We start from the raw sequence: 17,216 nt of genomic DNA on the forward strand, positions 1-17,216 counted from the left end.
TTGCTAGAAATTTTTCTCGTATCTAGAGCTAATTACTTGCTAGAAATTTTCCTCGTATCTAGAGCTAATTACTTGCTAGAAATTTTCCTCGTATCTAGAGCTAATTACTTGCTAGAAATTTTCCTCGTATCTTGAGCATCTCGTATGTAGAGCTGCTCGTATGTAGAGGTACCACTGTGTATAAGTTGACAGGTATGTGAAAAAGTAACCTATCATCGGTTGAAATGAAAACCTGTGGTCCTTGAAGACCGGTTTGGTGGACCCCCATGATGTAGGGTGCAGACTAATGAAGAATGTGGAAAGGAAGTGAAGAAGCAGTTTGGGAAATATAGTTTCCGTGTTTTTTTTTAATGCGTTGAACAGTGCAGAATTAAGGGAAACACAATGGGTGCAAAGTAAGCCAGTGCAATGAAGAAAAGGCAAATGATGACAATCGATATTATTTGAATTCTCTTTGTATTGAATATGCTCAGCTGCCGTTGTTGTTAAAGTTGTCTCCAAATAAAGTTGAGTCAAGTTGCCCACTGTGAAGAAATCCGCCAAACAGCGAGTTCTAGCCCACCGCTTGTCAATCTTACAAAATCCGGGGAAATATGTGAAGCGTGATGAGGGCTACAGATCTGCGCTTAAAAAAAGTCAGATTTGTGAAACGCCATAATTCTTAATCCTCTGTTTTATTTTTATTTTTTTTCAAATGTGTGCTACAGACTTTGAACGGCGTTATGTCGGTCGGAGAAATTTATTTTCCATTCGCTTTCAAATGTCAAGGATATGTCCCAATGTACCCCCCTCCCTGATGATAAAGTCGTGCTATCTGGCAGTAATGGCGCTTGGCCGTAGTGGAATTGGATTCAATTGAATGATTGCCAAATGACAGTGTACCGCGTCCCACAATGCAGTGCAGTGGAGTCACACGGATGCTCGATGTGACTTTTTTTATACCTTTCAGGGTGTCGCTGCGAAAAAAAAGACATCTCAACATAAATAAATATCCTGCGACTCCAAGACAAAAAGGTTTATCATTTCCATTAGGTGTCAGTTTTAATAGCAAATATTTTGAATCTATATTTAGCTCTCAAAAGTTTTTTTTGAAATATATTTTTTAATAGCAAACATTTTTAATCTCTGTTTAGCTCTCAAAAGTTGCTTTTTTTTAAATCTATATTTTTAATACAATTTTTTTAAATCTATATTCAGCTCTCAAAAGTTGTTTTTTAAAATATTTTTTAATAGCAAACATTTTTAGTCTATATTTAGCTCTAAAAAGTTGATTTTTTTAAAAATATATTTTTAATAGCAAACATTTTTAATCTATATTTAGCTCTCAAAAGTTGATTTTTTAAAATATATTTTTAATAGCAACTATTTTTTGTCTATATTTAGCTCTCAAAAGTTGATTTTTTAAAAAAATATATAATTTTAATAGCAAACATTTAGTCTATATTTAGCTCTCAAAAGTTGATTTTTAAAAAAAAAAAATTTTTAATAGCCAACATTTTTGATCTATATTTAGCTCTCAAAATTTGATTATTTTTCCTATATGATTTTAACTAAAAAAGATATATTAAAACCTCTAGCCCTTTTATAGGGTGAGTGACTAGTTTTGGTTCATTAAAAATACTTAATAAGCTATTTGTTTGCATTATTATTCATCATAAAAAACTAATGTGATAAAGACTAATAATGAAAATCCATAAATCATTGTATTGTATATTCATATTCATTAATAATCATGATATAAAACTAATAAGATATTGATATTTGTTATTTGTTTTCATAATTATTATATAAACCTAATACAATAATAGGCCAATATATATATTAAATAAAACTAATACAATAATGATTGAAAATGGAAACAAATATACAATGCAAATAGCTAATATTTAATTCTCAGGGGTATCTTTATATCATGACAAAGATAATTTATGATTGCATACAATATTATTAAATGAATAAAATTAACATTAAAAACAACAATAGACTGGTAAGTGAAAATGACACTTAAGTTGATTTTATTTTTTCATGCTAATTCACTCTTTGCAAGCCATGGAATTTTATTATTTTTAATCGTGCATTCAAAAACGCGTCAAGGAGAGAAAGGTATAGAAAGTGATCAAAGATATAGACGACTGAAATAAAGCCTTTCATCAGTTTACTTCTCGCTAGTTACCGTCAAAACAAAGCAATTGTGCCTTTGTGTCCCTTTTCCTCTTCGCTTTCATCTATTTCAACCGGTCTGCTTGATTATTGCTCATTTTCCATCAACGTGGAAGCTCTTTCTTTTGTTTGTCCTCATTGTTTTGGCGAGGAAAACCTCATCAGGCGCAGTCCACTCCAATCCGATTAATGCCGACGCGGGATTTTCCGATAATTCCAAAATCAAATGTTTCTGGATTTTTAAAGCGCTCATTATTTTCCTTTTGTACGTGGCTTCTCTGTTTATTTTGTTCTCGGACTTTAAATTTATTTAATAAGGGATAACTCATATTTATATTCATGTTACTGAACATATATACAGTAATCCCTCGATTATCGCGACATATGCATGCATGTACATCTGTGTATGTATGTATATATGTGCTAATGTGTGTGTGTATGTACACGTATGTGTATATATATATATACTTCAGAGACACGCTTATTTATTTATATATTTATTCATGTATTTATTAACTTATTACCTATCTATTTATGTCTAAAATGCCTTTCCTATTCCCGACCACGGGATGAATAAAGTTATCCAATTCACTTAGCGCAAATTCGCTACTTTGCAATTTTTTTTGCTATTAATTATTTATATTTTATTTGTTTTTAACTTTAGTGCTAAGTCCTAGTAGCAAGCGTTTCAGGGTGGATTTTCACATTTTATGAACTTCAAAAATATATATATTTATTTATATATATTTAATTTTTTAAAATGTTTTTTTAAATTTATTTTTTAAGTTTAATTTTTTTTTAAAGCTCATAAAAATGTAAAAATCCACACTGAAACTTGAAACTGAAAGCCACTCTTGCTACTAGGACTCAGCGCTGAAGTAAAAAAAAAAAAAAAAAAAATTTTTATTTTTTTACTAGGGGTGACGCTACTTCACAAATTTGCAATTGTCGTGGCCATGTTTGTTTTACATTAACCGTGATATTCGAGGGATTACTTTATATAAATATCTAAGATTGTAGTCCATCTTTAGTCCTTTGTGCAGCTTGAAGGTAAAGGATGAAACATACACATAATTAGCACAGTTTTAGACAGCGTTGTGATCGCAATTTTGTTCGTCTGACAGCCAGGCTTTAAGATGATTAGCCAAGAGTTTCAGAGATGGGAGTTGACGTATGCTAATTGCTATTGAGTTTCTATGAACAGAGAAGCTGCTTTGGCTAATTTAGCACTCTTTTTGAAGGGAACTACACAGTCACCTCTAGAGCCAGCCCTTCTCGATATGTTGGAATTTTTTTGTGCAAAATCTTGGGAGTCGGCGGACTACCTGCTTCTCCATACGTATTGGCGAGCAATCTCAGTCACGCGTACACTACTCATATTTTTCTATGATTTCGTGTTTCACATCGATTTTATCATACGCCTATTCTTCATTGCACTGGCTTGTTTTGGATTTATTGTATTTCTCTTAATTCTGCACTGACTAATGCAAAAAAATAATACACAGTGGAGGAGGAGCTATGTGATGGAAGATTTTGTAAACTAAGGTGGCGACAGTATCGTCCCAGTTTAGCCGTTTGTTTTTTTTAAATATCTGACAGTGGTTTTGCGTTTTTTGGTTTTCAGTCCAATATTTTAAGAGCCTCATAAACGGATTCAATTGGTTTTAGTGTTGACAACTTCTCATGTCTAACATGATCATTGTCTCCTTTCTTTGCAGACACATCGAGAACTGGACAGGATTGCAGACCCTCCGGGATGTGGACATGGCGCTCTACACTGGACTGCAAAGACTGTGAGTGGCATTAAAAGATAGATGAGAAGGGGGAAGAATGGGGAATGGAGCTGAGTGATGACATGTCCATAAATATATAATATACATATATTTTTTTTACGATTAATCTCAACGCCGGCAGGAAGCCAAGAGAGCTTTTTACCTCATTGGCTGCCAATGAGGTGATAGTCATCCAATCTACTTGAATTGGGAGCGTGAGAGGGAATTCGTTCAATCGCTGCCAACCTTCCCAGCTCAAATTGACTGGATTAGTGATAAGTCATTTATATTTACAGCAGAAGGATGAACTGAAGCATGTGGTTGGATGTTTATTGCCGTCGATGGCAGCAAGAGAGGCAACATGAAGTCATATTAGCATTACAAAATCTTAAATCGAGGTCAATCATTTGTATTTTAATTCATTATCTTTTCATCACAATTTAATTTTTCTTTAAAAAACACGAGTGTCAAAGCATTTCAGAATGTTTTCCTCAAATAGGCAACCTTTAAATTCAGTAGTGAAGGTTCATTGGCCCCTCCCACTCCAAATGGATTGGACGTCATACCCATACCTGTCAATTTATACGTTTTCCCCTATTTTATAAGTTTTTGGTCATTTTAAATTGTGTATGCTGGATAACCACTTTTGTACAGGATTTTTTTAAAGTGCATTTATTGTAAAACCGATCTTGTTTTACCCATTTCGGCTCTAATCTGGATTATATCGGTCACTGGTAGAAGACGAAAACATATCTGTCAACCTCAGCCAATTTCTCCCCTTATTAATGATTGCAATTCCCCTTAAGTGATAAGAAACCGTACAAATGCTACACGGTACATATTTCCTCACATAGGGCACACTTAAAAGTCTAATATTTTCTCCAAAGTAGACGTGGCACCCAATCAGTCGGTGCGCCTTTTGTATGCACTAAATTCAAGATTCTGTAGATGTCATTGTATCACGCTGACCGCTTGACTGTCTGGGTACATTGCTTGCTGACATGCTATATTTATATCGTGAAAAGGTGGAAGTGACTGACTCAAAGCATGACAACATTAGCAATTGACGATGACGTTTTCGTCTGCTACCAGTGACCGAGACGATCCAGATTAGAGCCAAAATGGCTAAAACGAGATCGGTTTTACAAAAAACGTACCGCATTTTCACGAATATAAGGCGCACCGCATTATAAGGCGCACCCTCAATGAATGACACATTTTTCCACATATAAAGCACACTGGATTATAAGGCGCCCTGTCTATTTTGGAGAAAATTTAAGACTTAAGTGCGCCTTATAGTCGTGAAAATACGTACTTAAAAAAATCCCCTACAAAAGTTGTTATACGGCGCACAATTTGAAATGATCAAAAAACCTATTTAATATGGGAAAAACCTGTATATTGACAAGTGTGATGTAATTGTGCGGATGGTTGTTTGTCTCTCTGTGTGCCCTACGACTGACTGGCTCTTTGTGTCTAACTTGTTTGCCTGCTATTACCAAAGAAAAACACTTCACCGATTCCCTCTTCTCAATGGCTACCTGCTGACCTCCCCTTCCTCTTTTTCCCCCCTCCTAGCCTTTCTAAAGTCTGAGCTGGCCTCGCTCCCTTGATCCCGCTGATCCCTCATCAGGGAGGCCAAGTGTAATATCTCCAGCAGCAAATTAGCATTTTTCTCATTACCGCAAACTCCGCGTGGGAGGGGGTGGAGTCGAGTGGCGATTGGCGAGGGGGTCCGCGCGGCGGTCCCGTAACAGTCCCGTAGCCCGCTTTGACGCTCATTATTGCATATTTCAATAACGACGATATGAGACGCAATCATTCATGAAAAACGGCGTGTTGTTAAATATGCAGGAGAGCGGTGCGCTAATGAAAGAGCTGCTGTGCATGTTTCTGTTGATGCTTTAATTGGAAATAGATTAAAATAAAATATCCACTAGAGTGTTATAACATTACAATGTTCATGATGGTGATGATGGCGGCTGCTTTTGTATGCCGCAACTCATTATATACTTAGGAGTCCAACTTTTTTTTTCCAGTTAAAATCCATTGATCACACGAATTGTCGACCGTGAACTAATTTCATACTTGATAAAGACTTGGTGGTTTAAATTGTTTTAAAAAAAATACAGTTGGTTGTGGAAAAATTGAAGTATGGTCAAAGAATAACCCTTTGGTTGCCCGATACTGGGAGGATTTATGCTTGCAAAAGATTATATACAAGGTGAAAAAATTTAATCACTCATCTATTAGGATCCAACAGTCGTTTCTGGCTATCATAAAAAAAATCAATTCTGTATGTTGCACGGTTTGGACAAACGTAGCGAGAGAATATTAACATACACGCGTCCATCCATAAATCACGCTTTATAAGGATTATAGCTGAATCTCCTGTTTCCTTTTGCATTATTTTCTAATGTTGTGGAGACCATTTTTCATTCAAATATATAAATATTAGCATTCTGCGCTAACTCATGCTTATTATGAATATATTTTCCTTAAAAAATCAAATATTTTTGGAGTTAAAAAGCCAAAATGTGGTCCAGTAAAATGTTTTGTTCAAACCTGTCTTTTGTTTACATTCAAACAGCAACTTTACTTTTCATTAACATGTTGCTAACGTCAAAATGCTTTTTGGCACCTGGTGCATTTTTACTATTTAGGTCTGTCATGGAACTGTTTAAAAATTCGCAAAAATGTGATTGGATTGAATTATTTGTTTAAATTCAAAAGTCAAATTCTAAATAACATTTGTTTACAAGTATGGGTTTTGCAGCTTTGTTAAACTATCGCTGCTCATCAAAGACACACTTAAGAAAAGTCATTGAAGATTGTATTGTTTTATGTTTACAAATACACAAATGCAATTTATCATTTAATTCAGCGCTGGCCTGGACGTCCAATCCATTTTGATCTGTTGGTTCATACAAAAAAATACGACATTGATGACCCCAACTCCTCTTTGATATTGCTGAAACTTTCCGACATCAGGTTGATGGCCCAATCTCAACCGTCACTCATAACGATATCTCGTAATTGGCTGGCGTCTCAGCGAAAACCCCACAGAGACGTGATGGGAAGATAATTTGAGTTTAAATAGCACACTCTATTGTTAGGAGGCGCACGGTGATGATGTCAGCGAGAGACATCTTTGATTACAGCATTGCAATTGAAGCTGCGGGGTGCCTGCGAGCTGAGCCAAGTTAAATTTGGAATTAAAATTGGATTTAGATGAGGCAGAACTGTTTGGACTCGCTGCAGTGGATTCTCCTGCTAGTGAGCAAGAGCGTGACAGAATGAACTCGCCACACCATTTTCATCTGTACGAGACACAACTTCATTTTTTTGGGGAATGAAGTCATTTGAAGGGAAGGATTCTTTTTCAAGTACTACTTTCAGACTATACCACTGATTGCGACTTAATATCCTCCCCAGGGAGATGGAAAATGACTTTTTGCTTTGTTTGCGAGGGTGGGATGTTGAATTCGATGACTTGTATTTGATGAATACAAACATATTGACTGAAGACAAAAATCTGGGTGCAGAAAGTATTATTAAACATGATTTTTTTCTTTGTCTTGATACAGTGGTACCTCGAGATACGAGCTTAATTCGGATTTCAAGGAGGGAGACGGGCAGAGAGGGGGGGGGGGATTTTTGCATGGCAATGCACTGGTAACATAACATAAGTAAATTTAAATGAACTTGGATTATGATGCAGACACTCAAAAATAAGTTGAATCTAACCTTGCATTAAACTTAATTCTTATTTTATTTTAAATTTTGATACCTTTCTTCTCTCAGGCTGGCTCCATTGGCCCCGCCTCCACCCTGACTTTCAGATGCAACCTATGGAGGGTTGTTTGATTTTGTCTTCCCTTCAAAATATTCCAAAAATGACGCACACAAATATCCTCACAATAGGATAACGCACGACCACTTGCCAACGAGAAGTAGTATATACTCCTCTCGTATTAGCGATCCATCCGTCATTCTCACGCAAGGGTGTCAGACTCGGGTTGGTTCGCGGGCCGCTTTAACGTCAACTTGATTTCACGTGGGCGGGACCATTTTAGATATAATATTTAGATTTTTTTTTAATAAATGGATTAAAAGAACTGGATTCAAAGCCCTGAATATTCAGTTTTTTATAGATTTAAAACATGTTTATTTTAGCTTTTTTTAAAATATATTTTTAGATTTTACAAAATGATTTTTGAACTAAAAACAGAAAAAAAATATTAAAAAATTACAATTATTGATTTAAAAAGGGGAAAATCAGGACATTTAATATACATCTACACTCTTCATTTTAATTTGATCCTAAGACAGAAAGTCGGCACTCATGATTTACTTTCCCGGGCCACACAAAATGATGCGGCGGGCCAGATTTGGCCCTCGGGCCACCACTTTGACACGTGGTCTAGCGGAAAAAAAATGCTACGCTCCGCCCAGTGCTCGTAGAGACATTACACGAGGGAGTTGCGGGGAGAGAGACAGTGGCCATGATGTTGTGAGCAGCCTATTGTGTCCACTGTATGCTCGTATATCAAAATTTGTTTCATATCTCAAGATAAATATTTTCCCGAAAATTTACTCGTATCTCAAATTGCTCGTATGTCGGGGCACTCGTATGTCGAGGTACCACTGTCGTCATAATAGCATGGCAGGTTTCTTCTTGAAAATAATGTAATAAAATCTTTCAAAAAATCATTATTGAGAGTCAAAAAGGATCTTAAATGTAGGCAAAGTCAAATTCGATGATTTAAAAAGACACTAAAATGTTTTATATTGATGTTTACGGATTTAGTTATATAAATGTTAGGTTTTTAAAGACTGGATATTGTCTCTGGTATTCATAGAAACACCTTCCAGCTTTGGTTCAGTCTTGAAATTGCCGTTGACATATGTTTACGTAAAAAATGATAACGTGTGTTTACACACAAAAATTAAACGTACACTGCCGTGAATTCAATTTGGACATTTTATCCGTTTCCAACACATCTTTTCGGGAAGGCTGTGTTACATAATTCCAAACCGTACACACCAGCCAAAAAGGAAATGAAAAGGACTGGAAACAATAGTGGTTTCCTCCCACGCCGGAGCTTTTTTTTGTGCTTTCTTCACACTTTGACACACATTCTCTCCCCTTATTTGTTCCAGCACCATCATGAATTGCAACCTGAAGGTGATTCAGGCGCGAGCCTTCGCTCAGAATCCCCACCTACGCTACATGTGAGTAAATGTCCTCTCAATATCCCGTTACACCAAAAGCCAGCAAATTACGGCTCTCACTCAGGCATACCAAACATATTTTTCTAATATATTTGTTTTCATCTCCACATTAAATCACTGCGTGATTATTGTACATCATTACGAGGTATCAACTATTTAGTGAATCAATGCTCAAGTGTTAATGGGTGAAAATGTGTCTTTGTGCTTGCGATTAGCTAGCAAACCATACAAGGCATTCACTAACATCTGTTTAAAGTCACTTGGTATATTCCAATTTATTAATTTTTATTTAATGTTAATATTATTTAGTTTATTTTTAAAAGAATGGATGAACTATTATGCATTGGTTGCATGCAAGCTTTTTGTTTGGTCTATTTTTGTTTTGTTTTAACCTGCTCTGCAAATTAGCAAACTACTCTGCCCGTTTCAAAAATCAGATGTAGGCCTTTAGCTAGCTAATTAGCCTGTTTTAAAAATCTGTGTAGCCCTTTTGCATCAAAAAATGGATGAACTATTATGCATTGGTTGCATCCAAGATTTTATTTTGGTCTATTTTTGTTTTGTTTTAACCTGCTCTCCAAATTAGCGAGCTAATCTCACCGTTTCAAAAATCAAATCTAGGCCTTTAGCTAGCTAATTTGCATGTTTCAAAATTCAAATGTAGCCCTTTCGCGTTAAAAAAATGGATGAACTATTATGCATTGGTTGCATCCAAGTTTTTATTTCGGTCTATTGTTGTTTTGTTTTAACCTGCTCTCCAAATTAGCTAACTAATCTCCCTGTTTCAAAAATCAAACGTAGGCCTTCAGCTAGCTAATTAGCATGTTTCAAAAATCAAATATAGCCCTTTCGTCTCAAAAAATTGATGAACTAGTACGCATTGGTTGCATCCAAGCTTTTATTTCGATCTATATTTGTTTTGTTTTAACTTGCTCTCCAAATTAGCGAGCTAATCCGCCCGTTTCAAAAATCTAATGTAGGCCTTTAGCTAGCTAATTTGCATGTTTCAAAAATCAAATGTAGCCCTTTCGCGTCAAAAAAATGGATGAAGTTTTACGCATTGGTTGCATCCAAGCTTTTATTTCGATCTATATTTGTTTTGTTTTAACCTGCTCTCCAAATTAGCTATCTAATCCGCCCGTTACAAAAAAATCAAATGTAGCCCTTTAGCATCCAAGAATGGAAGAACTGTAAACATTGGTTGCAACCAAGCGTCGCTTTCATTTCCGTTTATTTGTTTATTTTCTTTTGACCAGATCTCCAAATTAGCTAACTAATCTCCCCATTTCAAAAATCAAATGTAGCCCTTTAGCGTCAAAATTAGCTCCCATCTGCTGTATTCCTTACAGCACGGAAAGCTAATACATTGAGATGATGATATTGATAAAGAATGGCTTTGTGTGGCGGGGAGGTTTGCGGAGGGGAACGTGTGGGGGCATTATTGTTGCCGAACGGCGCCTCTCCTAAATGAGACATCCATTATTTGCCTTGGATAATTGGATTCCTATCTGCACGGCCTCAACACGCCGAAGACGACCAAGGAGGCGACGTGCTTCCATTTAACCGCCGCTCTCTAAATGGACAATTTGTCCGGCCGGGCCGGGCGGCACGCTGGCGAAGAGCAAAGTAATTTCTCTAACAAAAGGCTGACGTGTTAGTGTATGACAGGCTGTTATCGCGCTGTTATTTTCCAGGCGTAAGCACGCCCCGAGGAACTTGGTCGCAGTCTTTTTAGCCAAACCTCTTGGATTTTGCGCTCGCTGATGAAATGACATCCGTAGAAAGACAGTCCGGTGAAGGAGTTCTTGGTATTACTTTCTCACAATACCGGAGAGAGTGCAAAAGTACGTACTAGGGGAATCTCAACAATGCCTGCCTTGAGAACAAACGTCAATACGTCTTTGTTGGGGTCTTGGAATCTTTGAGGTCATTGATGTTGGAATAGAAATACGGTAGAATTTCTACTAAAGAAATGAATTGGTTCCAGAAGTGGTTTCTTCAATGTAAGTAGAGACTCATTTATCATGGAGAATTGTGTGGGTATGGAGTGTTGAGTTTTACATCATGTCCTTAAATGCACCGTGTGATTGACGAAATAGAGAGAGGGACGAGTTGAGAGAGTACGAAGGCTTACAATGTAGCAAGTAAACCATAGAAAACATGGTGTTGTTCTTGAGGATGCTATAATATAAATGTTTATTTATTTATTTTACTTTAGTGTTTTCCCATAGATTTTAATTTGTCCGTTAAAAAGATTGTAATAAGAAAATGCAGGCGAACCGTACGAGTTGACAGGTTTTCTATATGTATATTACAAAAATGTGTTCTTCTCACAATCATGATGAACAATTTCATGTTTTCGAAACCAGTTTTACTTATCAATCAAATAATATGACTTCTTTTAACAACAACTTAGAAGTAGACGTGTCTTTTGGTCTTTGATGCTTTGCAAACACTGAATCATCAAAGACCACAAGACACGTTTACTTGTAAGTTGTTGTTAAAAGAAGTCATATTATTTGATTGAATAGTAAAACTGGTTTCCAAAACATGAAATTGTTCATCATTAAGGTAATGTTTCCGTCAAATTGTCTTTGATGTTAAAATCAGACTGGATTTTGTCTTTGATGTTGCCAGGAAAATAAGTGCGTGGTAAAACGAACCCTTGAAGATTGAACTTCAATTGTCTTTTTTTCTTTTTCTTTATCCCGATTCGTTCCAAACTTTCCATTAAAAGTTAGTGGCGTCAAAGAATTGAATTGATATTTGAAACGGATAAAAACAACATGGATTTGTGGCGTTTCTAAGCGTGTCAGTTCCGTGATCGACTGTTTTTTCTTGCGTCCAGGGTGTAACACCAAATCGCATTAGCGGTCTATGCTCCATTTGAGCTCCCCTCAGCCCTGCCGTTGTAAAGAGTGTGTTTACTGGGGGCAACTTTGGAGGAAATAACTTGTAATGGCAACATTAAATTAAAGGCAGCAACGTGAGACTCGACTGACCCGTCAGATTTACGTGGCGATCTCATGGCCAAGTCTTAGCCTGCACTATTTGTCTACCCGTGTCAGGGTATCCATCCATTTTATCTGCGTGGGCGATCAGAAGCCTTAATCAAACTCATCAGCGTTTAATGAAACATATTAATCCTCCCTCCACTTTTATTTTCTGGCATTACTTTCGGCCCAAACAAATTTGAATGAAATTTATCCGAGGCTTCTGGCAAGCGGCTCCAGCTAATAAGCACTACTAAGAATTATGGACTATTATTGTTTACTCAATCACAGTTACGATGATTGTGTAGGTTAATCATACCTGATGTTGTGTGAGCCATATGTTCTTATTTTATTGGAGTCTAGCGCTTACAAATTATATTCGTTCTTTCTCCGAGTCAAAATGGATTGGAAATCTAGTGCGTACATGTAGAAAATATAATGAAAGAAAAGTTCCTATACTGGTTGTTAATGTTAGAGCATGGGTGTCCAATCTATGGCATGTGGGCCAACCAAGGCCTAATACAGTTTAAAAAAAAAAAAAATTTGGGCCCGCATGGGCGTCCAATCCATGGCACGTGGGCCACCCGAGACCTAATAGTTAAAAAAAAAAATATTGGCCCGCATGGCCATCCAATCTATGGCAGGTGGGCCAACCGAGACCTTGTACAGTTTTGAAAAAAGTTATTGGCCCGCATGGGAGACCAATCTATGGCATGTGGGCCATCCGAGACTTAATACAGTTTTTAAAAAATATATATTTTATTGGCCTGCAGCAAATTATTAAAATATTTTTTGAATATGGCCCACAAAAGAATATTAGGTAAAGCCTAAATTCTGTTGCATTTCTCATATTTAACACTAGGTGGAAGTCGTCAATTAGAAAAAGCCTCTGCATTATTTCCAATCATTTTAGGAAAGCGTAAAATTTCAGTATTTTGTTATTTTCATGGACATTTTCTGAAAAATGAGTTCATATAAATATCTACATTGCTTTCAAACGATTACATTGCATGTGGTCTATAATTAACTGCCGATTTACATGTATTTTTTAATGTTTTAAACCCAAAAATAATTGCATACATTACAATATCCTTATTTCAGGATTAATCAATGGTCAGTGGTAGTCAATGATGTATTCTTTAAGAAAAAATATGCAATTAATATAAAATAATAGTGATTTAAAAATGTAAACCACCAAATTCCAATGAAAGTGGAAGTATTTCTTTCAAGTTTTGCCCACATTGTGCTACATAATCTTTAACAAAATATGTAATTGCCTGTTTTCATTCTAAAAGGCAGCGTAGCATTAAATAACGTTGCACATGACAAATGAAATGAAGGCTAGCACAGAGTAAATAAAATAAATGAGTTTAATTAGCCGTTCTGACACCGCGATTGCGTCCAGTTTGGCCTCAACTTGTGATGAAGCGTGCCCCTCCCCCGAGACCAAAACACTAGCAGACCCTCTGTTTGGGACATCATTGAGGTCGCCCTGACACGTAATAATTAATAATGCTTGAAATCATCATCCTTGCCGTCACCTAGCAGCTAACCATTTAGAAGGTAATAGTATTTGACTTCAAAGACGACAGTTAGATTTTTTTTTCTTCCTAGAACGTATAACCTTGAGATTAAAACACGTAAAGACGATGCCAAGTTGAATCCACGCCACATTTTTTTCTCCCCCATTTTATTTTGGCACACTGCCATGTTGCATTAAGGCAGAATTGTAAACAATGTACATTCCATGCTTTTAACGGCGCTCTGTGGTTGGCCGTTGCCTGCAGCGACGACAAGATTGGCTTCGTTTAAAATGTCGTAGGTAATCCGACGTGCTAGCAAGGAATTTTTGCACTGATACGAAATGAAAATGCCTTTTTCTTTTCAAAATAAAACACCGTTGTCCTTCCCTAGGTCAACATAATTCGTAAGTAGTTGACATAGTTGGTAAGTAGTTGACATAGTTCGTAAGTAGTTGACATAGTTTGTAAGTACTCGACATAGTTCGTAAGTAGTCGACATCATTCGTAAGTAGTCAACATCATTCGTAAGTAGTCGACATCATTTGTAAGTAGTCGACATAGTTTGTAAGTAGTCGACATACTTCGTAAGTAGTCGACATGGTTTGTAAGTAGTTGACATACTTCGTAAGTAGTCGACATCGTTTGTAAGTAGTCGACATCGTTTGTAAGTAGTCGACATCGTTTGTAAGTAGTCGACATCGTTTGTAAGTAGTCGACATCGTTTGTAAGTAGTCGACATCGTTTGTAAGTAGTCCACATCGTTTGTAAGTAGTCCACATAGTTCGTAAGTAGTCCACATAGTTCGTAAGTAGTCCACATACTTCGTAAGTAGTCCACATAGTTCGTAAGTAGTCCACATAGTTCGTAAGTAGTCCACATAGTTCGTAAGTAGTCCACATAGTTCGTAAGTAGTCCACATAGTTCGTAAGTAGTCCACATAGTTCGTAAGTAGTCCACATAGTTCGTAAGTAGTCCACATAGTTCGTAAGTAGTCCACATAGTTCGTAAGTAGTCCACATAGTTCGTAAGTAGTCCACATAGTTCGTAAGTAGTCCACATAGTTCGTAAGTAGTCCACATAGTTCGTAAGTAGTCCACATAGTTCGTAAGTAGTCCACATAGTTCGTAAGTAGTCCATAGTTCGTAAGTAGTCCACATAGTTCGTAAGTAGTCCACATAGTTCGTAAGTAGTCCACATAGTTCGTAAGTAGTCCACATAGTTCGTAAGTAGTCCACATAGTTCGTAAGTAGTCCACATAGTTCGTAAGTAGTCCACATAGTTCGTAAGTAGTCCACATAGTTTGTAAGTAGTCCACATAGTTTGTAAGTAGTCCACATAGTTTGTAAGTAGTCCACATAGTTTGTAAGTAGTCCACATAGTTCGTAAGTAGTCCACATAGTTCGTAAGTAGTCCACATAGTTTGTAAGTAGTCCACATAGTTTGTAAGTAGTCCACATAGTTTGTAAGTAGTCCACATAGTTTGTAAGTAGTCCACATAGTTTGTAAGTAGTCCACATAGTTTGTAAGTAGTCGACTCAGTTCGTAAGTAGTCGACTCAGTTCGTAAGTAGTCGACTCAGTTCGTAAGTAGTCGACTCAGTTCGTAAGTAGTCGACTCAGTTCGTAAGTAGTCGACTCAGTTCGTAAGTAGTCGACTCAGTTCGTAAGTAGTCGACTCAGTTCGTAAGTAGTCGACTCAGTTCGTAAGTAGTCGACTCAGTTCGTAAGTAGTCGACTCAGTTCGTAAGTAGTCGACTCAGTTCGTAAGTAGTCGACTCAGTTCGTAAGTAGTCGACTCAGTTCGTAAGTAGTCGACTCAGTTCGTAAGTAGTCGACTCAGTTCGTAAGTAGTCGACTCAGTTCGTAAGTAGTCGACTCAGTTCGTAAGTAGTCGACTCAGTTCGTAAGTAGTCGACTCAGTTCGTAAGTAGTAGTCATGTTGACTACTACTTATTTATTATGTTGAGCTAAGCTATATTTAATTTTCTAATTGAACTGTTCTCTAAAGTGCTTGCCTTCTTAATGAGTTTGCTTTACAATAATGGCTTTAAACCAAAGTGGAATCATCCCAAGGACGCAAGAGAGAGCTTCATTTCAAGCGCTGCCTAAATGAGACAAGTTTAACCGTCCACCGACTGACTTGTTTAAGGGGGATTTTAATTGAGGTACGGGGCCGCGCTCGCCGCGCGCCTCAGACGCCGCCTAAATATTTGATCACGTCTTCAAGTGAGACGTCAACACTGTACGACGCGCTGTTGTTTATTCTCGACGCCGATGATTAAAGTCGACTGTGGGTGCGCACGGTAAACAGTCGGATCCGTCCAGCCGAGCAACCCGGAAATTATAGCACGAGTTCATTTCGAGTTTAATTGATTTTTTTAATTTCTTTAATTGCTTTGACATGCTCATTCATTTCTAAATGTGCCGCCAGTTTGATTCCGTGCTTTGGCTATTTCCACACTTGTTTTAGACAAGCCTGTTTGTTTGAGGCTTATAGTAATTCCTCGAATATTGTGGTTAATGTAGACTAGACATGGCCGCCATAAACGAAAAACCGCAAAGTAGGATCACCCCCATTATAACTACCACAATGCCCCGATACAAAAAATACAAGTAGACTTATCAAAAAGTGTATTTTTATTAAATTTTACAGCTATATAAGCATGTCAAAAGACTGTAATGTATTAATATGTAAGTATAATGGGAGTTTTAGTCCAAGTCCTTTGACTTCTGGTGGCCATATTTGAGGGATTACTGAACTCTTGGGGAGAAAAATAGCTTTTTGTCTTGTTTTAGTCATTTTCAAATCGGTTAATTTAGTTTTAATCAATGGATACTGAAATGTTTTTGGTTGTAATTACTCAAATGTTTTAGGTTAGAACTTTATTTCATCCCATATTCGGGAAATTTCTTGGTTGCAGTAGCAACACAGACACAAGACACACAAGACATTGTAGACCTAGGTAAAAAAATGGAGCCACACACAGGAAGTCCACAAGGTGGACTGCCACTTTTTTCATAGGGGGAGTGGCCAAAATCAACTCTTGGGGTGACACACTAAGACTAAAAGCTAAAATTTCTGGTTTTATGTCGTATTAAACAGGCCAGCAGAAAGACTTAAGGACACAGATATATTTTAATTTGTATTACATTTAAAGTTAGTAATGATGCAAAACATATTTTGAAGAAGATCAGATTGTATTTGGTCAAAAAAAATAGCCTCTGGTGTCAAACGTGCGGCTTGAGGGGCCGGAAGTGGCCCAATAGGGGTCTGATCTGGCCCATAGTGTTTTTTTTGGCTGACGGGCAACTCATTTATAGTGTACGTAAATAATTAAAGGCTTTTATTTCATTGACAAGGACGCCACAAAATCAGAATTTTGGAAGTTGTGTGATCTAGTACGTAAACTACTGCGCCCCCTGGCGTCAGAACAGCACATTTCATGGCAGCCAATGAGTTAATAATAATCCTTTTGCCACAAAAATGACAGGATGTCACATGGAAATGCCCAAAAATTAGTAGGAACTGACAAA

At 37.0% G+C, this 17,216-nt stretch overlaps 1 protein-coding gene across 3 annotated transcripts in view; it reads left to right on the forward strand.

Moving 5' to 3' along the window:
* Positions 1-17,216, forward strand: part of ntrk3b (neurotrophic tyrosine kinase, receptor, type 3b) — a 210,365-nt gene that overhangs the window by 37,683 nt on the left and 155,466 nt on the right. For all 3 annotated transcript variants that reach the window (XM_077624911.1, XM_077624894.1, XM_077624903.1), the window contains exons 2-3: positions 3,879-3,953; positions 9,096-9,167. In XM_077624911.1, the coding sequence (XP_077481037.1) occupies positions 3,925-3,953; positions 9,096-9,167 (101 nt within the window). In that variant the 5' untranslated portion in view covers positions 3,879-3,924. The remainder of the gene's footprint in view (positions 1-3,878; positions 3,954-9,095; positions 9,168-17,216) is intronic.

The sequence above is a fragment of the Stigmatopora argus genome, chromosome 2 (assembly GCF_051989625.1).
Source record: "Stigmatopora argus isolate UIUO_Sarg chromosome 2, RoL_Sarg_1.0, whole genome shotgun sequence".
Classification (NCBI taxonomy): domain Eukaryota; kingdom Metazoa; phylum Chordata; class Actinopteri; order Syngnathiformes; family Syngnathidae; genus Stigmatopora; species Stigmatopora argus.